Source organism: Cryptomeria japonica, chromosome 8 (genome assembly GCF_030272615.1).
Source record: "Cryptomeria japonica chromosome 8, Sugi_1.0, whole genome shotgun sequence".
NCBI classification, from domain to species: Eukaryota; Viridiplantae; Streptophyta; class Pinopsida; order Cupressales; family Cupressaceae; genus Cryptomeria; species Cryptomeria japonica.
This window is the reverse complement of record NC_081412.1, coordinates 98769057-98796904: the sequence shown is the minus strand read 5'-3', so window position 1 is coordinate 98796904 and position 27848 is coordinate 98769057. Positions and strand designations below refer to the sequence as shown.

Genomic DNA, 27848 nt, shown 5'->3' with positions numbered 1-27848 from the left:
TATCCTCCTAGCCGAAGATAGGCATTTGTTTTTCCAAGAATCCAACCTGAGATCCATCTTTTCAAGGATTCCTTTCCATAATGAATTAATATTGTTTCCCTTATCCATCGGAATCCCTAGATATTTACAAGGAAGTTTCCCTTTATCAAACCCTAAGATATTACAAATATCTGTCTCTATGTATTGCGAAGTGTTAAAGAAGAAGATTTCCGATTTATTCTTGTTCACTTCCTGTCCAGAAGCTAATGCATAGATGTCAAGAATCCTTTTGAAAGCCATGGCTTCAGACCTATTCGCACATCCCATCAGCATTGTGTCATCAGCAAACTGCTGGTGGGTTATGGCCTCCATTCCATTAGTAATTTTAATACCTTTGATAATCTGATTCATTCTAGCACATGAAATGATTCTCCCAAGGCCCTCTGCCATTATGATAAATAAAAAAGGGGATAAAGGATCTCCTTGTCTAATCCCTCTAGATATCTGGAAGAAGCCTGCTGGGGAGCCATTTATAAGTAATGATATCCTGGGAGATGAAATGCATTCGAAGATTAAATTGATCCATTGTTTAGAAAAACCAAAGGATTCTAAACATTTACACAGAAATCTCCAATCGACCTTGTCATATGCCTTCTTAATGTCTAGCTTGATCATCATAGCAGCTGATCGATTCTGTTGTAACGAGTGCATGACTTCTTGAGCAATAATAATGCCATCAAAGATAGATCTACCTGGTACGAAACCGGTCTGTTCCTCAGAAATTATGCATGGAAGGATGCCTTTCAATCTATTTGCTAAAATTTTAGTAAAAAGTTTGTAAATTGTGTTACATAAGGAGATAGGTCGAAAGTCTTCAAAATTTCTTGATTCCTCCTTTTTTGGGATCAAGGTAATGAAAGTGTTATTGATCTCCCTTAAAATACTCCCAGAGTTTCTAACAGCTTCCAAAGCTTCCACTACCTCTTTACCAATAATGTGCCAGCATTTTTGAAAAAAGCAAGCAGGAAACAGATGTCTAATAAGAATTGTAAAATCATCATTGATTAAATTTGGCCAAAGTCTGGGAGTGAAACAGATGTCTAATAAGAATTGTAAAAGGTACATACAAAAAGGCTAATTGGAATATACAAATGTTATATTTAGATTAAATAATTTTTTAAAGCAGCTGTCTAATAGAAGATTGGAAGTGCATATAAATAAAGGCTATTACAGCAGGCACATGTCTTTTCACAATAAATTATTAAATACTGAGAAGCCCTATATACTAGTTTGGTTTATTACATGTTTTCTGCTTCTTGGAAATTATTTTGTACAAGCATGCTGAACTTTTTGAAACTTGTTTCTGAGTTGTGCTCGTTAGTTTGTATGATTCTATAGCTTCCCAAAGTACCACAATGTTGTTATAACATATTCTCTGCTTGGAAAATTGAAAATCTTACATTATATTTGAAAGGGCAGTTACATGCTTTACAGGATTTCTCTCATTTTTGTGGAGGGGTGTTTACAGATTTATCAGAATATCATAATTTATAATCTTGAGTCTCTTCTCCATAACTATTTCTGCTACACCCAAGGAACTACTATAATTATAACCATTAACAACATGGAAAACCTTGAAGGCATTCAGAATGTGAGGAATTGCCTACAACAGATAGCAGAGGCAGACATAGAACTGTAGAGAAGCACAAATATTGTGACTAATAAAACTCAGAGAACCATAGATTCTGATTAAATTACTTGCTTGTGAAACTCGAGAGCAACTCCTCCTTTCCTCAGCATTGCATTTGACTTTGAGACCTAGGTGAATTTGACACAGAATATAAGGCTCAACTTCCAAGTACACTCTGTTAAAAAGGGTTAATTCCAATTTAGGGAAAAAGTTCCTGATCGTTGAAGGACCAATGCATTTTGATGATGTAGAAGCATAATACTAGAGTTTAGAATATTAAATCTAACTAACGGTCCTTATAGCCTTCATTGTAAAGCTCTGAGTGGAGCTACTGCAATTTAGTAGGAAGGTTATTGGAGACAAAAATTGGGATATAGATGCTTATATGTGGCTTTTCCTTACAGACTGTACAAATTGAGGCAATACATCTCACATTAAAAACATATAATCGAGCTCATAGAATCTGGAGCTACTAACAAAATCCTCCCTTGTAACTCCTAGAAATAGCTCTCTATTTTTGGTATAAGTATCTTTGCACATGGAAGAAAAACTAATTGGTATATAACTTTGTGAATTGCAACACCTCGTCTATGAGACCCAGAATTACAAGAAGCCGTAATAGCTAATTGAGTGTGCTACAAGGACTCCAACAATAAAAGAGAAAAGTATCTAAAAGTAATACTAAATCATGACCTAGATCTAGAGAGGAAGGGAACACTAACATAAGTATATGTAAAGCTCATGTACTTACAAAATAGTTGCATGAAAAGGTGGTCCCAAGCTGAAAGGAAGAGCCTGATGGGATGTTTCTAGGAGGAAGCAGGAATCTTCTCCCAATTCCTCCCTTACATACATGGTCCTCAATAATTTAGGTGTAGACTGCAGAGTGAATCTTTTGTATTATATACTATAATCTTGCCTTGAGAGCTCAATGAAATATTAGGAACAACTGACTATGTTAAAGACAGGAAATTTGTTGATTTGATAATGTGTAGTCATTCAGCTGCACCTCTTGGTATTGTCTCATATATATTCTTTAGAACACTAGACATGGCCTTTCATAATTAGGAATGGGTATTCCTTCACATCTGAGTGCATTGTAATTTGATGTCTGCATATATTGACATGTTTCATGTGGGAAATATTGTATCATGTTCAATGGAATGCTTATATGGTAATCTGATTGATTTGAAAGATGAGATTGTGAAAATAAAATTTAAAATTGACATCAATGTGTGCTGAATAATAGAAATTTTCACTGAATTTCTCACTTGCAGACTGAGAAATGTGGCTGGGGAGTGAAGGCTGGTGAAGATATTAAGGCAGGGGAATTCTTAATAGAGTATGTTGGAGAAGGTAATTGTTTAATTCTTTTTCTGTTATAATTTTTTTTGTATGAGCTTTGTCGTTGTTTTTGTATGTGAATATAAACTGACTAATTTCTTGTTGGATTTTTTTTTTCAAATCAAGTTATTGATGACAAAACTTGTGAAGAAAGACTATGGAAGATGAAGGAGCGGGGTGAAACCAATTTTTACTTGTGTGAGATTAGTCGTGAAATGGTCATTGATGCAACACACAAAGCAAACAAGTCACGATATATCAATCATAGTTGCCAGCCTAATACTGAGCTTCAGAAATGGTTAGATGTTTGGATCATAGCAGTTCTATTTCATATGCAGTTGGGATCATATGCAGTTCTATTTCATATGCTGTCGGGATCATACATTTACATGGCATTCAGTTGTTACACATGGAATTTAATGTAACTACTATTTCAGGCAGAATGATGGTGAGACGAGAATTGGGGTGTTTGCTAAGACTGATATAATGAAAGGGGAATTTGTCACATATGATTATCAGTATGTGCATTACTACTCTAGTGGCTTTGGCTTCGTATATGGAGATCACATTTTAATTCTTAGCATTTAAATGTTAACTTTTCTGTTTGCTTATAGAGTATAAATTTATTTTTGAGCTCAATATGGCATCTTTTGTGTTGATTAAAGATTTGAACTAAATGTACTTTAAACTTACCTGCTTCAGGTTTATTCAATTTGGCACCGATCAGCAATGTTACTGTGGTGCAGCCGATTGTAGACGTATTCTGGGAGCAAAACCTAGCAGACAGAAGTTGTCATCGGATGCGGCAATGAAAATTGTGGCCCAGGAAGTTATTGTTCCAAGATCCTCGAAGAATTCACATCTATGCAACGATTATGGTGTTGTAAGTGCCATATAATATTTAGTCTGACTAATCCAATTCTTTTCTGTAAATTTATCTTTTTATTTTTTGGTGCATTTCCCTGATTATATTGGATATATTCTACCCTGCAAGCACTGTAGCATTCCATTCAAATGGCATTGACACATTAAACAGATAGAAATTGATTTCAATTATTCAGGTTTAAAACTGGAAAACTTTAGCAAATTAAATTTAATGAAATATTTGTAAAAATAACAAAAACAAAGCTAATATTATTGTTTAATGCCAAACATAGTACATTCAGATAGAAACTAACACAAGACACAAAAATAGAATCTGTTGAGTATTGCCACTTACAAATTGTAATTGGTCAGAAATTCTCAATCAATTTGTAATGCCCCCTCCTTAAAATTAATACCAGATTAACCCAATGCCCATCTCTTATTTTCTGTGGGTTTTGGAATGTTATACTAAAGGGATGAACTTCGATTCAAATTATAAGAATCTATCTTGGGCACACCAGATATTCTGTCTTCTCTGCGAAACAAATTCAACAGGTCACCATTGATGTCAGAAATGTCCATAAATGGCTGCTGCAGCTTGTAGTCTATGGATTAATCAATCAAGCACTGACATTTCTACATGCCACAATCCTTTTATGCAACATGACATGCGATTTCCAGCTTGTCGGCGGCTTCTGTTATTAAGGGGATAGTGCCAGTCTTAGGGAAGGATTAAATAATAATTATAATTAAGTTTATTAATTAAAAGACATTTGAAAAGTTGTATCCATTAGAGGAGAAAGGTATTTAATAAAGTCACAGCAAGGAGAAGGGAGGCTTATATAGAGAACACATTTTATATCTGATTATTACTCCTCGTGGAGTGTGGACTGTGGCTCAAACAACCTGAGGACAAAATCCCTTTGGTTTTGAATATAGAGGATGAAATCCCCTGATTAAGGTAGATTTGGAGACGTTTCAAAGGCATTTCATTAAAAGTAGATCACTGCAGTCTTTGAGATAAATCAGCAGCTGCTACAGAGATTAATTCAGTCATTTTCTGGGCTGTACTCCCAGTTCATTTCTTACAAAAATATTAATAGTAATTTGTGAATTGTCAATTAAATTAGAAGTTAGTAATTATAAATAATTGTCCCAAATTAATGTTTTTTTTGGTTGGTAATAAGGTATTCACATTTTATTATACCAGGTTTTTGACCTGCCCTGAACCAGGTGGGGCTACATATGAGGAGCCACCTCCCCACAAACACACTACTCTAAAGAGTGAAGACCCATTAACAGCCAAAGCATTACAAAACTATCTAGCCTTATCTTTAGAGTTAGATCATAGAAGCATATGACATGATCCATCTTGCTTCCGTCTTTTGTGATGCTTCCCTTTCACCCAGTGTTCCACTGAAATGCGTTTCCCCCTCCCAGGCCCAAGTCCCCCCGTCCCCAAAACCCGTCCCCGAAACTTTTTCCCTTTGTCCCTCTGTACCCGAAGCCCGTCCCCGTGTCCCCCCGTGTCCCCGTCCCCAACGACCGTGGAACACTGAGTTTCACCACATGCCAGCCCTCTTCCAGCTCCTATCTAGCATGCTGAACCAGCTCTCTTCAAGCTTCTCTCTAACATGCTGAACCAGCCTTTCAGCATACTTACCCTCATTCCCATTGTCTTGCGGAAACACACTTCCTTTAGTTTCCAAGAACTCCGAAACTAATGGTCTTTCAACATGCTTCAACTCCAAATCCTGACCGGTATTAACACTGTTCAATTCTGGATTTAAAGCCCCATCTAAGGTTCCAGTAGAATGGAGACCTATGACCGGGTCACTGAGGTTTAAATACTTTCCACTGGAGACCTGTGAACCCTTCTGAAGATTCTCAGCTTCTTTCTCCACTGAATAATGGAGAGTTGACACATCTTTCCACCAAGTGGCTGTTTTTTCCAATCTGCATTTGACACATTGACTAGTAATGTGTCCTGTTTGAATACATCTTCTACATCTAAAGGGGACCCCCTCGTAGTCCAGTGGCTGCACAAAACAGCCTTTTGAAGTTTTAATAGAAATCTCCTCTGGAAGCACTGCAGATTAGATGAGCCCTCATCGATCTCCACTAAAATATGAGCATAAGTTGTGTGCAGCAGATTAGATGAGCCCTCATCCACCATCAAGAAGCTTCCTAAAGAGTTCCCCAAAGTTTCAAAGCAGGAATCAAACCAATATTGAAGAGGAAGATTCGGTAACCTTACCCAAATATGAATTTGATCAAAGGATTTGGTGATAGGATTGAAAGCAAAGTGCTATGGTTTCAACATAAGCAACTAATTGTCCTCCCAGCACCATTGATGGTCATAGAATACCTAATTCCTATCCTCCACAGTTTCAAAAACTACAACAAAGAAATCACGGGCATTTGAATAGATTTGAATGCACCCATCCAAAATGGGTTCTTAGCTAACAATGATCCACTTGTGGAGTTCTCTTAAACTCAGCCAAATATCCTTAAAGTGCCCTATCAAGTTCAATCCACAAAAAACTCTTTCATTATACTCCACCTCCTTTTCAATCTCCTCAACAAGTGTAATGTCCCCCACTTGGAGGCAGGATGTTTATCAACAATTAATCCATATTATTGATTGCATCATTAAATATTATAACATCTCAATTTAAATGTTTATATTAGTAGGCATTTACCTTTAATAATACAATTCCAAAACCCTATATATCAAGGTCTTATCACTGTTACTTCTCTAACCCAAACTAAGGAGGGAAAAATTATTGTGCTAGGACGCTTAGAGACCATCTACAAGCAGGTTCCCTCAAGGCATTGGGAATGCATGTTTGTACCCAACATGGGACTCTCCCTCAAGGCATTGGAAATACATTTCCTAATCCATCTTGGAATTGCCCGACTTGTGAGGATTTAGACCGCCTTTACCTACACAATCATTCCAATCCTTACGTAGGCATTAGCAGAAGACTAAGGACTATATATATATATATATATATATATATATATATATATATAGTATGACTGTCATACATATTGCAGTCTATATTAATATTACTATTAAATTCTCCATAAGAACATTATCAGGCTTCATATATTAAGCATACAGATTAAGCGCATCCCCATGCATACCACCAAGAACAAGGATGTCACTGCCTGTAACTTAATAACAGTTCTGATCTGCTCTGATCGATGGTGATGTCACTGGATGCTTTTGATTCCCTTTCTTTATATCTCTCAATGTGAGGGAGAGGTCACACCTCTTCATCATGTATGCCCTTTTGCAAGAGACACACCCTTTCACCATTAGCACCCTTTGAAAGAGTGCAACTCTTCATTATTTCTGCCCTTTGAAAGGGACACAACCTTTCACAATCAGATCTGCACTTCTGATTCCCCATTATCCCTTCTTCAAATGAGTTGTCCTATCCCTTTTATACCTCATATTTGGGGGAGTCACAAGTTATCATTTCATGCCTTTTGACCATTCATTAACTTTAATCAAATTTAAAATATATTTAATTATGTTCTTTTATAATTTAATTTAATTTTTATGTTTTTATTCTTTTGTATTTTAATTTTATTATTATTATTTATTATGAAATTATATTTCAAAGTGGGGACATTACAGATCTACCAAAATCGCTCTTGCCAGGGAATACTCAGCATTTTTAGAACATGCCTCACCGCGCCTAGCCTAAAAAACCCTTGCATAGCACTAGAGGACATGAGTAACTTGGAAGATTGCCCAATTGGGCAAGATGCACTATGTCCAGAAGGAAGACCCTTCTCGAACCAAACTGAACAACCTTCATCCTCTACCTTTGAGAGTAAGACCCTTTGATCTTGATCACACCAAGGCTAGTGACCTCGACTGCGAAAGCCTTTGTAATCCCCTCTGCGCACAGCCACAAGTTAGACCCTCTGCGTGCGCTCTAATGCAGGTGCCATCACCTTCCGGGGTAGTCCATCTCTAACCATTGACACCCAGCCGCCTCTCCCTCCATTCTGTAACACACGCTCAACATTCTTCTTCAGCCAAACCCTAGCACCTACAGATGCCTGCAATGGCTCCATCTCTTGGTTTTTTACCAACAGTAATATCTTGCTTACACCAACAAACAAATATAGATTTTTGTCCCATAATTAATGTTATTGTGTGCTAGGGTTTGGAATATTGAAAGAAAATTAATGAGATATTACAAAATTACAACTTTAACTTGAAACACGGATCAAATTTTAAATACGCACTAAGCCTATGATGCTAGAAAGCCTCAAAATATGTTTTGATTGTGGCCATGATCGCCCAATGTATCCTCGAAGATGAAGAATCCCCATCATCAAGTAAAGGTTCATCATTGGCTGTGAGCCATTCTGATTTTAGTTAAAATGCCCTTGCCTCTTTTGCATAGTAGATGGCTGCTATGTAGATTTTAGATGGAACACAAAAAAAAAAAAACTACCGAAATGATGGTGCCTGATTGTTTTTTATGTTGCCAGTCCTTCATTATTAATTTCCAAATTGCTTAGTGCCCCTGGGCTTTGCATATTTCTAAATCTTGAGTGTAGAAAATGAAGGTAACTGCAAAAAAATGCTTGTAGGGCAAAAAGTCAGTCATTCAAAAACTTGGGGTTTTAGTTGACATTTGACCCACTTTCAGGAATAACTCAGAATATCAGGTCAGATCAGCATGAGGCGGTGACAGATTAACAATGAATCATGAAAAGTCATCTTTTTTTCCTGATGTATGCTTGTGTAATAAATTATGTGCACTGTATAGAATCTTGGATTTGTATATGCAACTATACTGTATAATAATATGTGGTATACATGCTTATTTTAAGAATGATTGCATATCATTTTTATTTAGGTTACCATGGAGAGCATAGTTACCAGGTTTGGAAAATTTAATTTGTTCAGGAGGCCAAAGGTTCCAGAAACTCCGATTTTGAATTATGTATAATATTGAAATAATTAAAGATTGTTGGAATATATTATAAATTATAATTTTAGAACTTTATAAGCATTAGTTATAAATGTACTATAGCTTGTGGAACTCTAAAGCATAATCTTTTAACCATTATTAAAACATGCTTTATTTAATTACATATAATTTAAACTTTTAATTAATGTAAACAAAGGGACATTTAAAGCCGTTAATGACATATTGCAATGGGATGGAGGTGGCATTGCTTCAGCCATCACCTGGGTTCAAACCCCTGCCCACAAGCATTGTGGTCTTGTTGGGCTGCTGTGCTTCCAGGTTTGAACCCTTTTTTTGTTAGTGATTGGGGCCTCCATGGTGCTGTAAAGAGGCAGAGGGACCAGTGACTCCCACCAATTAACCTATCAGCAAATTAAAATAAAAGGACATTTTTTTAGGATTTATTTATTGTTTGAATTTAAATTAAATGGTATAAAAAAGTTAAAATTATATAATTGAAATAATCTTTTTTCTTTTGCTATATATAACTTGGGAGTGGTGCTCAAGAGCTGAAAAAATAGTGTCTAAGCATGGGATTCTAGTAACATAAGGATTACTAGGTAAATTTAATTAAAATTTATCCATCACAAAAATTTATCATAGCACACTTCCATTATTTCTGCCAATTGCTTATAATCAGCATCTGAAGGTTGCTCAAACCATTGCTACCTGTGGTACGACTTTTAAAGGGAGAGCGCCAGTCACCAATTACCAATTATCTCATCATTGTAGAATATCATTTGAACATTTATGAAACATACGGTTTTAACTTGCCCATAGAACTGAATCATGATTATTAAAAATATTGAGGGAAGGGGGGCATTATTGCGCTAAACCCCTTATCAGGTTAAAAACTCCTTCAAAAACCTTCAAATACTTTGCCATTAGTTTAATTGCCTCATGAGGAAAATCCAATTGTGAGACCTTGATACGAAAACTACTTCTACTTCTTAAGATTGACACCCTCATTTGCAGCCTAATCTGCAACAGCATTACCAGTTTGTCTGATATAGAGAATTCTATTTGATTAAAGTGCCTTATTTCTGATCTCGCTTTATCTAATATTTTATTTTAAATCTAGGATTTACCTTGATTTCTAATCATCAAGTCAGTGCCTTCTTAGATTTAGATCCTATCCTTACTCCCCTTCCCCTTCGTTACACCTGATTGGGTTTTACAAACAAATTCATCATCATGTATATGTATTTTATATTCAGCATAATAACAGATTATATAAATTTTAGCATATAGTGCATAGGTTAAAATAGGATAGTACAAAAGGATATGGAATGAAGAGATGAAGAAGGAAGGAAGGATAGGGATTAAAGAAGGTTAATGGAAGAAGAAAGGAATGGGCAGAAAATAAGGAAGTGGCTTTTAAGGACAGAAATGATGAAAGGTTGTGACCCTTTGATAGGGTGGTAATTGTGAAAGGTTGTGACCCTTGCCAAGGGAAGGGCATGATGTAGGGGTGTGATTTAAAGGGAAGAAAGTTTCATTTGAGGAAAGGGAAGAGATATATGGAAGTATACTGGACATACACTAAGATAGATATCGGAATATAATCAGTAGATCAGATTTATATAAGCATCGAATAGAAAAGAAGATTATAGAATACTGAAAGCTGTAATAATCAGATCAGAATATAACTTGTGAATATTCCAATCTACAATGGTAGTATAGAAATTGTTATATAGTTTTATATACGAATTTATTGCACCTATCTGTTATATATTATCAAGCATTAAAATATACATTTAACACTACAACAGTCTGTCAAAGGGAAGGAAGGAAATCTGCAATTAAGGGAAAACAGCTATATGGCACCATGCTATAGTGGCAAATAGTGAGAGAACAGCTATTAGGGCACCCTATTACACTGTGAAAGGGTCCAACTCCTACGTTGAGGGATTGTTGATGAACCCATGATTCTCCAGTCATGGAACAATGGAGGGGGATTAAATGGAGGAAGAAACGGCTGTCTTAAGTCACCCTATCATGCCTCCTTATTCCATATCTTGTATGATTGAGATCCCACATACAAATCAGACTCAAATTCAGAATCAGGATTCAAATTCAAGATCACATTATTTAAAGAGATATTTTACTTTCTATGATGTAACCCTAACCCTAATTTGTTGCAATTGCAATTATAGGGCAAATTAGGAACGGGACATTACAAAAGGTGTGATGAGAAATTGGCATGTAACTCTTGAGTGTGTTGACTTAAGATTAGTAGAAAAGTTTTGAGCTGAGTGAATGGGGAAAAATCCCATATGGGCTATTAGTATGAAGCCATCGATAGGGCAAAGGACGTGACTCTAATGTAAAATTCATAAATTGTTAACATCTAGGTATTATTTATGCAATGTAACGTATGTTTTGTGCAATGCAATTTAATCAACCTAGGTTATTGAATCCTTGCATTTACAGGCCAATTTTGGGTATGAAATGTCTTGGAATTAGGTCCTGGCTTGAGTTGCCTATGGATTCATCCAGGGTACGGATTTTCTTTGCTTGAAATGTGTTTAGTTTTACATGTGAAATCTGACCGATCCTAGTGACAAATGGGGATTCAAAACCCAAAATTTTGTGTGTATCAACTACAAGCATGAATATTTGAAGGGTTTATTTTTCTCCATAAACATTGTTGCCTCAGGATTCATTGTCAGATACCTCATTCTAAATCTGTTTCAAAAAGGAAAAGCATTTGAATCATCTGCTTTTCTAGCTTGTAACAAGAGTTCTGAGCAAAGAAACGGGACTTGGACTCGGCTCGGGCTCGGCAAGGCCGACTCGGACTCGGACTCGGAACTCAGCTGGACTCGAGAAAGTGAAAAACTCAAGAAATTTAGAGATTTTAAAGATTTAAAACTTGTTTCAGACACCCTTTATTGAATACACCTTAAAGACACAAAAACATCATTAAACTCGGCTCATTTGATTACATACACAAGTATACATCAATCACATAAGCATAAACGCAAATTGTAGTTGAAGAAAATAACAAACATAGATATATAAATATTGTCAAATGTATACAATATTACAAAACTCATGGAATAAAAAATCCATGTCATCATATGATCATCATCAAATGTTTCATACAAATACCAAAGGTAAATAGTAAATACTAAATACAACTACAAGTGTACAAGCCTATGGCTCAGAGGGCCATGCACCCTCTCGCCCTGGACCCCTGCGAAGGCGTTTAAAGTAGGTCCTGGATGATTCAGCAGCCATAGTCGCTCCTCGTGACACCATGCCATGCTCACCAACATCAGGAACGGCTGTGTCATGCTCACCAACATCAGGAACAGCTGTGTCACTCTGAGTCTCAGTATTTCTTGTCTTTGCTCGTGCTCTCTGCTCCTCCTCTGCCATGGCTACAGCCTCGGCCTCTATATCTACCTGGTCGATCCAATCAATGTCATCATCACTAAATACAGCTGTAGGAGTCCCAGGAGCTGTCTAATTCTCATTGGCCCACTCTGCTTCAAGATCAACCTCATCTAGAATGATAGGAGACATGTCAACTGTTGCATTCTTTCTCATTCTCAGGCGGAGGTTGTAGTGAACAAAGACGAGATCATTCATCTTCTCCACAGATAATCTATTGCGCCTCTTGGAGTGTATGTGCTCAAACATACTCCAATTGCGCTCACAACCTGATGCGCTGCATGGTTGGCTCAAGATGCGAATGGCCAACTTCTGAACATTTGGCGTCTCTGGGCCAAAAAAGTTCCACCAATGATCTGAGTTTGAAAAAATGAGAAAAATAAATAAAATCAGTCTCACTCATGAACTCATTTAACAAGTTACAATATAGTATTGAATAAAACTAAAATTAAGCCTAACAATTTATTTTTACTTGGCATCATAGTTGTCCTACCGTCTTTGGCGATAGGACAAGAGAAGGTCTCCCCTTGTGCATCTGAGAACATCTGTAGCTCTCGAAAAAGGTCTATCTGTGAAGTACAAGCAGGTCCCATCTTCTCCATGATTGCATATAGCCCATTAAGGACCTCCGCATCAGCCTTGAAAGAAGGGATAAAACGAAATGCTGGATTTAGATAATAGGCTGCCGCATGGATGGGCCTATGAAGCTGATGATGCCATCTCCTATCAATGATCTCCCAAATGGGACCATACTTGCTCTCATCTGCTCCATAGACGAATCTGATGGCCTCCTTCGCCATATCCATGCCCTCATATATATAGCCCATTGTGGGCTTATCTCCATCCGCAACTCGCAACAAAACCGCCAAGGGCTTAACAAACTGCAAAATTGAAAATATTGTGTAATTTAGAAAAATGAGCAAATAAGAGAATACATATAATAAGTTATAAAACATGAAGTTAAATTGTAGAATTTATAAAAAAATTACCTTCACTATCTCATCACAAGGGACCCAAAAGCCTTGCTCATCAAAAATGCAGTCTGCCATCTCTATCCCTGTAGGGGTGGTAGCATAGGATGAGGAAGACCACTCCTCACCAACAATCATACGTCTCAAGGCAGACTAGACCTAAGCATGGACTGCAATGTGAGGAAGTTTGTGGCAAATCTTGTGATTCTTGGACGATACAACTCCTTCTGCTCTGTGTATTGTCTCATAAGAGCCAACACCCATGAATGATTATATACAAATTTGCAGACATTTCTTGCCCTTTCTACACATCTCTTGACCCATGGGATTTTTCTAATATCCTCCAACATGAGGTCAATGCAATGAGCAGCACATGGAGTCCAAACTATAGATGGGTGCCTCTCCATCAATAGTCTACCTGCAGCAACATAATTTGTTGCATTGTAAATTGTAATTAATGGAGTTACAAACTACAAGATAGTAATTAATTTGCAAACAAAATTAGTTTGTAATCAAAAGTTTACCCGCAGCAACATAATTTGCTGCATTGTTGGTCACCACCTGTACCACGTTCTCCTCACCCACATCTTCAATCACCTCCTCTATCTGCTCACATAGGTAGGTGGCATTCTTGCAATGGGCAGAGGCATCAATGGACTTGATGAAAACAGTGCCCCCTGAAATAAAAAAATAAAGCTAGGTCAATGATCATTCAATAAACCATTAGATAAAAAATAAAAAATTAAAGACTATATGAAACTAAAATTAATCAATCACTTGCGGAAGAAACAAGAAAATTAAGGAGAGTTCTATTTCTCCTATCCGTCCAACCATCAGTCATGATGGTGCAACCTTTAGTGCTCCATATGTGGCGTTGTTCATCTAAATCCTTTTTCACATCATCCACCATTTGAGACAAAATGGGTCCCCTCAAATCACTCTCACTAGGGGCTTTGAACCCCACCCCGCATATGGTACCAACCATTTGTTGCCAATAAGGAGACCTGTCGCAAAGAAACTCAATGAGATAAGTTAAGTATAAAAATTCAATGAGATAAGTTAAGTATAAAAATTAAAACAATCAAAGTTATCAAACATAAAAGGTAGTAAAACATTCACCTGGCTACAAAGAATGGAATACAGCTGTAGCTCCAAAACCTGCCAACTGCCATTTTAGCAGCATCATGGACCTCCTTGTTCCAACCCATGCCCTCAAGCGACAGTTGGGACCCAGGAGTAGTGCGAGGCACAAAGAAGGAATCCAACCTAGATTTACGAATCCTAGGTCCAATGGTAACATTCCCACTACAACTACTAGTGGTAGGAGCATGAGAAGTGGCGGTGGCACTGCCACTTATAGAAGCAGAAGCAGAAATGGAAGCACCAACAGTAGCAAACTGAGTGGGACGATATGGAGGTAAGGAAGAAGGGCCTCCAACACAACCTAACTGTGTCCCTCTTCCTAAAAATGACTCTCTCCCAATGGCCGCTCGATCCTCCTTTTGTTTCTTTTTTCTTTCAATCTCCTCAACCATTACATAACAATCACGTACGGCCTCAGGGACTGCTTTTAGGCATGGTTCGGCATCATGTCCACACACACTAGCAATATGGTATTTCAGCCTATATATACCTCCATGGAATATTGTTTTGCAAAACATACATTTTGTTTGCCCCTTTCCTTGCCCTGGAAAATCCTCATGATATTTCCAAGTAGGGTCCTTTCTAATGGCGGGTCTAGAAGCTGAAGTAGACATTTTAGGATAGTTTTGGGAAACTTGAAGTTGAGGCAAATAATAAAGTGAAGTTTGCTGCAATAAAACATTACAAATACAAAATAAAATTAATACATACATTCAAAAAAACTAAAGTAGGGTTTGTAATTTTTTTTTTTTAAATTGTAGGGTTTGTCAAACCCTACTTTAAAAAAAAATAAATTTACAAACCCTACATACAACCCTACATAGTACAACTACATACTACATGCTACATACAAATTGCAAACATACAAAAGATCTTGCATACAAGAAAATGTAAAACTTTCAAAATAAATGAATAGAAAATGGAATTTTTGCATACAAGAAACAAAATAATGTTCAAAAAAACAATCTTACCTCTTACAACAAGCTTGAAATGAGCTGCAAACTCTTCCTATCCAACTCTTGATGCACCAAATCGAAACACAATGCAGCTCCAATGTGACAAATTGAAGAAAATTTGAGCTTCCTCCTTGCTGGTTTTTCTTCTATGCACCCTTGTTTTTCTTCCCAACTCACTTTACTCTTCTTTTTTTTGCAAGTGAATGAAATGAAAGTCACTTTTAGGGCTAGAAGACAATTAACATTAAAAAACGGATTTAAAAAAACTTTACAAACTAATTTTTTTTGTGTTTTAACTTATGCCAACGCCGGCCGAGTCCAGGGCTCGGGACTCACCGAGTTTGGCGAGTTTGGGCCAAACTCGCCAACTCGGCGAGTCCGAGTTCGAGCCCTTGGGACTCGGCAGGCCTGACTCGGACTCGGACTTGCTGAGTTTGGGCGAGTCCCGTTTCTCTGGTTCTGAGTGACAAGAAGAGAAGCGGGACTTTTTGTGAACCCTATTAACACAAAAAAATATATTTTTATTTAACATTATCCTTTATACATTCTTCACACCTAATTGAAAGAAAATATTTAGATAATTTTTTTGTTATTAACTTTGGAATGTTAACATTAATTGTATAAATTGATTTCCAATGTTGTTTTTGATTTATTCGAGAGTTTTATATTTAGAAGTCTAAATATTAAACTTTTGATTTCAGGGTTTTTTTTTCGCTTGGTAATAATGATTTGTATATTAAAAAAAGTCATATAAAGTCTTACATCAGCAACATAGAGCCATCCTTCAAAGATTTCAAACATACCAAAAATCCATCCCTCAGATCATAAATTGATCACTTCAAACAGTGTCTCAAAATAGACGGCTATGCTAATCATAAAACAAATACCCGCAACCCATACTAGCCCTACTATCTAGGCAGTTAAATAGAGAAAGACAAAAAAATTGTAACCAAAAAATCCCCAGTTAACTACAGTGATATCAACTCACTGGCCTCGTCTTCGCTTCGGGCCAGAGATCTCCTCTAATTTGCTCGATTCTGTTGCTTGCTTTTCCTCTGTCTCAACACCCTCCTCAAAGAGCTTGCTTCTTTAGCTTTTGCAATTGCAATTATCACATCCAATTCTTTGATCTCCACGACCAATTTTAGCGCATCCCATCCACGCCTCGCTTCTAGCGTACGGTGCATCCTACACATATCCCTCGAACACCTCAAAAACGAAATCAAACCCTTCCCTCGACCACGGTCCTCCTCGCTCCGGCCTTCTCACACATCAAATCCCACACCCAACTCAACCCACTCCAAATAGGATTCCAACCCGACTAAAAAATCCTAATGTATGATCATTTGCATGACCCGCCTCAAAGTTCTAGTGCTCTCCCCCGATTCCAATCCCCAAGCCAATATCAGAGAATAAATGTTCATATGGGTTTTGTGCCTGTGTTTAATTAGATTGAAAGCATCCCCGACTATGATAGCCACACATTGTGCCAACAACTCATCTGAGAACTTGAACATTCCACGAAGCTTTTTAATGGTCACGTCCCAATAAAATGCATAGAGATTTTTCCTACTCTTTAGACTGAAATTGGCTTCCATTAGTGCCCTTCGCCGCTCTACCACAACCCTCAACTCCGCTCTCACCTTCCTCAAAAGATCTTTGAAAGAAACTCTAAATCCTTCATCTGCAAGTTTCAATAAAAGGCAGGGCACAAAACTTAATGGTAATTTCAATCCTCTCGGCAACCTTACTAAATGTGGCTCCTTGCCTTCATTGTCTGCCGCCTTAAAGCCCATAGCAATTACTCTTTGTAGATCATTTACATGCTTCTTCATTAAATGCAAAGCCCTTCCATTTCATCAACCAAAACCTGTCGGAAATCTTCGATTTTTAATTCACCGTCATCATTGAAAGACAAACCTCACTTCGGAAGTATGTCCGCTTACACGTTCCCCGTATGTCTAACATGACTGACTTGATACTCATAAAAAAACTAAGTTCTTCAATTATACTATTAATCCTGTTCTGCAATTACCACGCCTCTATATCGCCTTTCATAATAGCTTGAATAATAATCAGTGAATCCCCCTCTAAATGTATTTTCTTGACCCCCAACATCTTGCCCATTCTGACCGCTAACAATGCTGCTGACGCTTCTGCTACGTTATTAGTTCCTTCATCCAACTTTTGGGCTCCTATAGCTATTACCTCTCCCTTCCAATCCTGGACAATCATTCTTGCCCCTGATGGACCTGGATTGCCCTTAGAGGCACCATCAAAATTTAATTTCCACCACCCCTCCAAGGGTCTCTCCCATTGCTGATAAACTTGTAAGGCACTGAGAGGAGGGGAGTGAATTAGTGCAAGCAAAAACCTTAAGAATCTGATTACACCTCTTAACAACTTTAAAATCAATGGGCATGCAAGGAAAACAATCACATAAGCAAACACTACATAAAACATGCCAACCATAACACAGTGATTTATACGTGGAAACCCAAAAGGGAAAAACCACGGTGGGAGTTAGTACCCACAAAATTCACTATCTGCAGAGTAGAAACCTCTGACCGGTTAAGGTCTTACAAATATGCCCTGTTAGGAGCAAACCCTATTATGGGTCACCCGATTAAGGGATTTGCTATGATGAGCCCTGTTAGGAGCTTTGCCTTGTTAGGAGCAACCTGGCAAGAGGATTTAAACTCAGATGTTGAGCTACCCTGTTAGGGGATTTACCAATTAAGGCTTGCTAGGACCTACCCGGTTAAGGGATTTTGCTGCTGTAACTGTTAGGATAACAACAGTTCAAATGATCTTCATATAACACTTCTGTGTCTAATAAGATCCGCTTTAGTTCCTCCAAAACCTCAACAATACATCAATACAGAGCATCACTAATCACTGCACAATCAGAATCTCAATATTCGCTTTCGATCTCATACATGCATTCACAACTCATCACACTTTTTATAGACATCAACTTAGTCGGCTCATAACCTTTGAACAATTTCCCAGGTTCAATGAATCTAGACAAACTAACATTACACGCCGAACTTATGTCGGCCACCAACATAACAAACCAAAAATAAAAGATAACTGTACCGGTTTACCAATCTTAGTGACTTTATCACTACCGGTTAAGTGTTCTTCCAGATAGCCTGCTCTGTACATCAAATCACGATCATCTTGTTGAATCTGCTAATGCGGTCAAGAATATAACACCAAATACTTGTCTCCATCACTCCTGTAAAACCGCATCATCTAACTCTTCATCAATCACCTGTACCGGTTGCTTGAATGCAACTCAGTCCCAGTTAGCCAGTTGAGGACCTATTTGTCGGTTCATTGTTAAACTGTCTTCTCTACCGGTTAAGCTTTACCGATTGGCTTACAAGACTTATGTGACTATAAAAACATAGTTGCCATCAATGACAACATAAAACAAGTCACCAATCAACTCTTTACACCAAAACATCAACATCAAGCCAACAATCTCCCCCTTTGGCATTGATGGCAACACTTAGGAATTTTTTTGTCTAAGTGTGCAATACAAAAATTGACTCTATTTGTGATACAAACTCCCCCCTAGCAATTACATGCTTTTACAAAAATTTAAACCATGACAAGACTCATACTGCTACTCCCCATTATGATTACAACAAAATTTGACTAACTCTTTTCAACAACTACTACCCCTTTGACAACAATGACAAAGGAAAGTAAATACATGAAAAGATAAATACATTTACATCAAAATTGCATAGCATATATAGATATAGGAGTTCAAAATGTTTTTACAATGCAATTTTAGAAAAAGCGTCACTAAAATGAGATTTCAACTGCTTCAGATTATTATGCCAGGTCTCCAAAATAGTGCTAGTTATCTCCACATGTGTCCTCATCTGCCCAGCAAACTCCTCCATGGCATCTATAGTGCTCATATCCAGGGTAGCAAGAATAGCTTCTGACTCTTTATACCCTCTCTGCAAGATTTCAACTTTCGGTATCTACTGTGTTTGTAGTTCCTGTAGGGATGTTATTCTCTTTACCTGTTCATTTTCATAAGCTTTCAGCTTTTGTTGAAGTTCAACAACTAATCGTCCATAGTATATTCTAGAATCATTCAAGAGCTTAAATGAATCACTTATAGCTTCAAGTTCTTTTTCTGTTTCCTGCTTCTTCTTTACCAAATCATCACAAAATAAAGAAAATTTTGCCACAGTAGAAAGGATCTTACCGCCAGTCTCCAATGCTTCCATCAAGTGGTCCTTATTAACAGTTAAAGCAACTTTAGTTTTATCTATATCTTTCATTAACTGCTCCGTCCTTTGCTTCTTATACTCCTTTTCTACACAAACATAGGCTGCATCCTCAAATGTTTTCATCTGTTCACCATCATCAATAATCAATTGACTTAGCTTATCAATCAGTGTAGCAAAATTGTCTGTATTAGTCTCCGGTAATAAGCTTGACAAAATTTCAACTGCATGTTTGATTGTCTCAGCTTCCTTCTGTTGTTCCTTCATTCTTTTCTTCTTTGCTCTAGATTGCATTGCAGTGGCAATCTCTATTAATTCTGTAGAACTCAGCATATCCATATTAATGGGTCCTTGTATACTTAATGCATCATCGTCCTCATCATCATCTATTTTCTTCTTAGAAGTAAATGATAGAGGTGATACTTTAGGTTCAGATTTCTCTGTTTTCTTCTCTTCCTCTTTCTGCTCTTCAAGTTTATCCTGTCTTTTCTTCTTCCTTATTCTTTTCACTGTCATTTACCGGTGGCGGATGAGTACCAACAGTCTGTGTATGTACTGGTGGCTCTTCAGAGCTCTTGTTTTCTTTCTCTTTCTTCTCTTCTTGTCCATGTTGTTGTTCAGACATTTGCACATCATCAACCTGCACATTTACATTATTAGTTGCATCAACATCATTAGTATCGGTGTCATCATCAATAATGACAACTGTCTTTGTCTGTGTGTTGACTGGGTGATCATCTACCGGTTGGTCTCCCATTACAATTTCATCAGGTTGAAAGCACTGATATCAACATTGTCGGAATATCTTCTGTCTCAAACTTCTTTGGTTGCTCTTCCTCCTCAGGAATCAAACCCAGTAATTTCTTCAATATCGGCTCAGTTTCCATGTGAACTGATTGGGTCTCACCAATTAACAATCTTGGATCTAAAAGATGATTTAGCCTTTACAATAATTTCATCTATCTCCTCTTTTGTAGCTTTAGGTTGCAGATTTTTAGGAATGTATTCAATAAATTCTCTATCCTGTTTCATAGCAGCCGGCCATCTTGCATCAATCTTATCATACAAAGAATTTGGAATCTGCCCTTGCAATTCAATTAGGGCTTTACTATATTTTTCCATCATAAAAACAATTGCATCTTCTATCTGCCTTTGTTTTTTTTTCAATAAACTTATCATACAGTTTATCCAAGCCCTTAAGAATTCCATATTCCTTAATATGCATAAACATCTTTTCAAAATCTGTAAGCTTAGTTACCGGTTTCTTGACGGATTTGACAGTAGACGCTCCTACAACCTTTGACTTTTTACCACTAGCTCTCAAAGCTTTCTTTTCACCTTCTGATTCAGTTTCTTCTTCATCAGTTGCCGGTCTCTTTGCTTGCTCCTTTTTCCTCTTTCTGTAAACTTCTTTCACCTTGGGTGCTTTAGGTGCAGGGGGCTCAATGACTTTACCTTTTCTCTTGAATTGTATCTTGGAAGGTTTCTCCTTCTTTGCCTTTTCAGGTGTCTCCTTCACCATTGTACTCCTTGTTTGTCTATCGGTGCTGGTACTTGTTGGGGCACTAGATGCTCCTTCTTGTTGTGCTGAATGTCTTGCTCTTGCTTCTGCAATGGCTTCCTTTGTAAATCCTTGTTGTTCAGCAAATGCCTCCACTTACTTTCTCACTTTCTTAGCCATTATCGGTCTACTTAATTTAGAGTGCACTTGTAGAGATTTCTCCTTGTAGGTGCCAAATCTTTTTGCAGTTGTATCTATCGGTTGAGTTAACAAGTGATCTTCATATTCCACCAAAAGATTTGCCTCGACTTCATAACCCATAGGCATCACCCAAGTTGTCCTGGGATCAACTGCCTCCATCATACAAGTATCTGTATCAACCATGAAACAAATTGTATTCTCATATTTCTTGACAATACTCTCCGGTAACCTTTCTCTTGCATGCATCTTCTTCTGAAAATCTTTAAAATAACCCCAAGCAATCTTGTCAAAACCATTACCCAACATTCTAATGCTGTTCTTCATCTATAGTAGTGCCGGTGTGTCATTAGACCACTGAACATTACTGATACCGGGAAAATAGTTATGAAAGTAGAAAAATAAAACAATGATCAACTATGCAAATTTAAACTTCAATCTCTCATCCTTCTTGATGGACTTAAGATTCAGCATTAGTTGACTACGCAATTCCTCAGACAAATCATAATCGACATCTTTCTTTATCATTCGGTATGCGGTATGAATGGCTGCAGCAGGGATGTTGTTCATCCTGCTAGAATGATATATCCGGTAACCAATAACCATTGAAGCATATTTAACTATTGGATCGTTAATATTATTCACTGTCATTGCTCTTCCATCCCATCTTGAATTAGTCAGCTTTTCAACATCATTCTTAGGAACGGATCTCAATACTGAAACCTCACCGGTGGCACAAAGTTTGGCGAGTACATGAATAGCTTCTTTTTTAATTTTATGTGGTCTGTCGAGCCACATAAATTGGTTGCGAATCCCGCTAAGAACATATCTGACATGTTCACCATCAAAATCATCAATGGAATTTAGTGCATGGTGAAAACCTTTCTCGGTAACCTTCTTAAACTGTTCCTTCAACACTCCGTTCTCATCACATAGCAATTTATATTGGTCAAAGATTGCAGAAATACCAAGATCCTCCAATTTGCAATGATAAAAAGATCTAACATCTTCTACATGTAACACTCCATAGGGAACTTCGGATAGGGCTCCGATGAGATCAATTTCAATAGACTTAAACGGGTGCCTTTTAAATTTAGGACGAGGTCCGTCTTTAACATTTACTAGGTGCGGGGTATCCATTCTCAAAAGATTCAGACTTCAGATACATAAAATAGGATTTGCCGGATAAATACCTTTTACCGCTTTCACAACTAGGGTTTCGACACCAACAATGTTCACTCGTCGATTGCCGATCGTGGATCACCTCAAATCTTCTCAAATCTCTGTCAATCCAGTTAGATGCTTCAAACACAAACTTTTCTCTACTCTTTTTGTTCTCCGAGTGCTCACAAGAATCCAAAATGACAAATGACATTCACAAGGTTCTTTTTATTTGCCCATTATCTACCTCATTAAATGCTATTACCGGTAAAACCCTAAAACATCTTTAAACATACTACCGGTTTGATCATAAAATCACTTCTCAATATCATAATGCATCAAAGTATGCAGATTTAACTTACCTCATGGTCCTTCATTGGGTTCTGAAATGGATCTAACATTAAGCTCCCCCTAAGCTTTTTAACAACTTAGTTTGCTGGTGAAGGGTTCTCCACACTAGGTGAAGAATTAGGATCTTCAGATGGTTTCTCATCATCCTTCTTTTCCCAGATTTTGTTCATTTCAACTCTGATCTCCTCCACATCAATTTTCATCTTCCCTTTTCGGTCATCAGATTGATTTACCAGTTGATTCATCTTTTCTCTGCAAAACTTTGCAATATGTCTCGGTTGATGACAATGATAACAAGCCACACCAGATACTCTCCAAGGTCCAGCATTGCCTCTACCAGTCCTTCTTCTGCAGTTCATAGCTACATGACTGTAGTTATGACAGATTGTGCAACATCATCCTCTTTTTCATCTCATAAGGGCTAGACCGGTTAGCATAGGGTCTTTGCCAATTAGGACTTCTTCGGTCATTAAAGGTTCTTTGCCAACCACCACTTGACCTTTGACTTATGTGAGGTGCCGGATTATTTGCTCCATACTTGCACTCAACAACTCTATGCCCATGCATGTTGCAAGTGTAACAATATCTATTAAAAGTTCTAGGCTTATATCCTTGATATGTATTAGGTCTATAACCATTAGTAACATTAGATTTGCTCTTACAAACATTAGCAGTATGTCTTGGCTTATGACAATTGAAACATATAGGTTTATAAGGTTTCTTACCAGTGGGTTTTGGAATTTTAGGTGCAGATGTACCTTCTTCCATGTTGACCTTTGTACCGAAAGACTCACCTTTCTCAAATGTAGTATAACCCAATCCAGTTGTGTCACCGTTCATCCTTTGTGATTGAATCTGTTCATCAAGCATGGTAGAACTTTTGTTAAACTTAGCAAGCTTTTCATTAGCATCAACAAGTTCCTTTGTAAGATCTTCATTCCTTTTCATAAGAGTCTCTCTAAGAGACATTGCCATATCCAGTTCTGCCTTTATTTCTTCTTTTTCTTCTTTTTCCTCATGCCAATGAACATACAGGGTACCGACTTCCTGATTCAGCTTAAAGATCTCATGGTCTTTCTCTCTGATCATGTCTTTTACTAACCTCCTTGCTTCAAGTTCTTGACTCATTCTGATGGTTAGGGCTTCTAGCTCTCTCCTCAAGTTAGCCTTCTCATCATTCAGCTTTTCCACTTCATCAACAAATGTATCTATGTTTGCTTCATTAGAAGAGCTGCTCTCAGAAACCTCCAACAGTTGTTCAGTTAGCTCTTTTCTCTTAGCAAGAGAAGCTTTATACTTGCCTCTCAATGTTTTTGGGGCTTCCTTAGTTTCTGCAAGTCTATTAGACATCTCTCTATAACTCATATCCCCCATGATAGCCTTAGGGATCTTTCCCAAGCGGCTAAGCCTAAAGGGAATTAGGCTCCGATACCAATTGATAAACTTACAAGGCACTGAGAGGGGGGGGGGGGGGTGAATCAGTGCAAGCAAAAACCTTAAGAATTTGATCACACCTCTTAACAACTTTAAAATCATTAGGCATGCAAGAAAAATAATCACATAAGCAAACACTACATAAGACATGCCAACCATAACACAATGATTTATACGTGGAAACCCAAAAGGGAAAAACCACAATGGGAGTTAGTACCCACAAGATTCACTATCTGTAGAATAGAAACCTCTGACCGGTTAAGGTCTTACAAATATTCCTTGTTAGGAGCAGACCCTGTTAGGAGTCACCCGGTTAAGGGATTTGCTATAATGAGCCCTGTTAGGAGCAACCTGGCAAGAGGATTTAAACTCAGATGTTGAGCTACCTTGTTAGGGGATTTACAAATTAAGGCTTGCTAGGACCTACCCGGTTAAGGGATTTTGCTGTTGTAAACGTTAGGATAACAACAGTTCAAATGATCTTCATATAACACTTCTGTGTCTGATAAGATCCACTTTAGTTCCTCCAAAACTTCATCAATACATCAATACACAACTTCACTAATCACCGCACAATCAGAATCTCAATATTCGCCTTCGATCTCATACATGCATTCACAACTCATCACACTTTTTATAGACATCAACTTAGTTGGCTCATAACCTTGGAACAATTTCCTATTTTCAATGAATCTAGACAAACTAACATTACCCGCCGAACTTATGTCGGTCACCGACATAACAAACCAAAATAAAACAAAACTGTACCGGTTTACCGATCTTAGTGACTTTATCATTAACGGTTAAGTGTTCTTCCAGATAGCTTGCTCTATACATCAAATTATGATCATCTTGTTGAATCTGCTAATTCGGTCAAGAATATAACACCCAATACTTCTCTCCATCACTCCTGTAAAACCACATCATCCAACTCTTCATCAATCGCTTGTACCGGTTGCTTGAATGCAACTCAGTCCTAGTTAACTGGTGGATGACCTATTTGGCGGTTCACTGTTAAACTGTCTTCTCTACCGGTTAAGCTTTACCGGTTGGCTTACAAGACTTATGTGACTATAAAAACATAGTTGCCATCAATGACAACATAAAACAAGTCACCAATCAACTCTTTACACCAAAACATCAACATCAAGCCAACAATTGCTCACTAGACACACACGCCTTACTGGTTTGAACCTAGCTAGGCCCCTTAATAGGCCTTTGATTTGAGGTTTTTAATTTAATATTTCCACTACCATTACATTAGGGTCGTGGGAAACAATATTTAGATGGTTTTTAATTTATTAGAATTTTATTCAGTAAAAAGAAAATATTTAGATGGTTTTATTTAATACTTTTTCTTTATTTATTCGATTTTTAAATTTTTTTATATCTTTTTAAATATATATTAATTTTATTAATTATTACAAATGAAGATTATTGTTTACTAAACTTAATTTATTGGAATATAAAATACTTGTTAAATATATAATATATATTATTTATATTAATTATTAGTAAATTGGTTATCTATTAAGTTTAATATTATTTAATATGGATGTATTACTGAATGATACCTATATTAGAAATTTTGAAAAGTAGTTTTATCTATATTTGATATGGTATTCCTATCTTTCTATGATTTTGTCAATATTTATTGTTAATTTTTTATGTTAAAAAATAAATTCAAACTTTATACTAATTTTTATGCTATAAATATTTATACATTTGTAATATATATATATATAATTTTTTTTTTGTATGGCTGTACCCAAAACGTACCCAACCTCCCCAAAAAAATTGTTGTACCGGTGTACCGTTCCCATGTACCCGATTCCGATTTGGCAACTTAGTAATCAACAATATGAATATAAGCAATAAACATGTTTATACTACAATTTATGGTCTGAACTCTCAATTTTAGTTGCTCTCTATGTTTCTATTCTATGTAATGTGCCTTTAAATTTCAAAAACAACAAGATTTTGTCCTTTTCTCAACATTTGTTTATGTTTATTTTGAATCTGATTTTTCCTGTTTTAAATCCAATTTTTTGCTCAAAAGATTTCTGCTGCTATGGTCAAGATGTTCTCAGAGATACTGAGTATATATCATTCACCAAATTGTTTTAATGAATGGGGATCCTTTGCTTTCATCTTGTAATTTTCCTGTTCAAAGATCCAGCTGACATGCAAGCTATTTTCTGCTGCACAATTTGGGTCAGGTGCATTTGTTTATTTTGCAAAGTGCTCCATGAAGCTGATTTCCAGTTTTCTTCATGTTATTCTCAAAAAAATCTAGAGCCAACTCATGGTTTTTGATGTGTAATTCCAAGCTAACTTCTTTGTCCATGTATCTGCCATAAGAGAATTTGCTTTTGTCTTGAGTCTCCACAGTGTCATGACCTCATTGATGGAAGAATGAAGTAAACAATATTAAGTTTAGCCTAGCGATGATCAGCAATCAAATCCAGCGATCGATGGACAGCGATTCGTTTAAGAATATTTTAATATTAATTAAAGACTAAGGAAGTGATACTATAGCAATTAAAGACAACGATCCTTCTTTAGGTTAACAGCGATTAAAGGCAAGGCAGAGATCATGATTAATTTATCAGTGGTTTTGTTAATGATGAAATTGAAATGTTAACTTGAAAGATTGCGATTAAAGAAGCCATTCTTTAGATAGAAATTGACTAAAAGATATCCAAAGGACACGTTCCCTCACAAAGGGGCACTTATCTTCAAGAATCATAAGACAGATCAAAGAAGTAAATCAGTAATCATTCGATCTGCGAAGAATTTGCAGAACTCAGAAAATATATATTAACCAGTAGCTTTAATATTTATCTAATAGTGTGGCATGAAGTATAATGCATAATGATTTGGCTGATTTATTATTGAGCTTTCATTTGATAAGATGTAGAATATGGCATAAATAACACATTGATACTGTTATATCTATTTCTATGTGTATTATTGTTCTTGCTGTGATTCTGCATAATAGAATGGTCATTAAGATTCCCTTAAAGTTCTCATCCAATTGGCCATCGCATTTTGTTGGGAAGATATTGTATATGAGGAAGGCTCAAGGCGCCTTGTATGATCTCCCAATTGGTGCTTCATAATGACGATGAGTTGTTTGGGTGGAACCTTAAAGCAATCTCCTATGTACATTTTGAATATTATAGTGATTGGAATTCTATTTGTAATAGTGTTGGATTATATGTCTATTTATGTTTTGATAACTAACCTGATTGTAGGCTCTAAATCAAGGTATTAAGTTGACAATCTACCTTTCCCAGCATCATCCAGACCTCATAAGGGAATTCTAGGGCAATATTAAGTAAAGTCTTATTAGGGGACATTACACAGAGTCATTCAATATTCTCCTTGACAACCTGCTTCACTTTTTTTTTTAATTCTGCTCTTGCTTCATCTCACTCACGTTGCTAGTATCTTGAGAAGGAAATTAAACCCTAATTAAAACAATCTATTAAGTTCTAAGATCAAACTAAATATTTTTTAGTTTTGAAATTAAATTATAAAAATGAATATAACTAATTAAAATCGATTAAATGATATTTCATATATTCAACGATTA

At 36.8% G+C, this 27848-nt stretch overlaps 1 protein-coding gene across 3 annotated transcripts in view; it reads left to right on the top strand.

Annotated features, from left to right (window-relative positions):
• LOC131063810 (histone-lysine N-methyltransferase ASHH3) overlaps positions 1 to 27848 on the top strand; it is a 95126-nt gene that overhangs the window by 24669 nt on the left and 42609 nt on the right. For all 3 annotated transcript variants that reach the window (XM_057997754.2, XM_057997753.2, XM_057997752.2), the window contains exons 6-9: positions 2947 to 3025; positions 3140 to 3311; positions 3451 to 3531; positions 3716 to 3896. In XM_057997754.2, coding sequence (XP_057853737.1) covers positions 2947 to 3025; positions 3140 to 3311; positions 3451 to 3531; positions 3716 to 3896 — 513 coding nt within the window. The remainder of the gene's footprint in view (positions 1 to 2946; positions 3026 to 3139; positions 3312 to 3450; positions 3532 to 3715; positions 3897 to 27848) is intronic.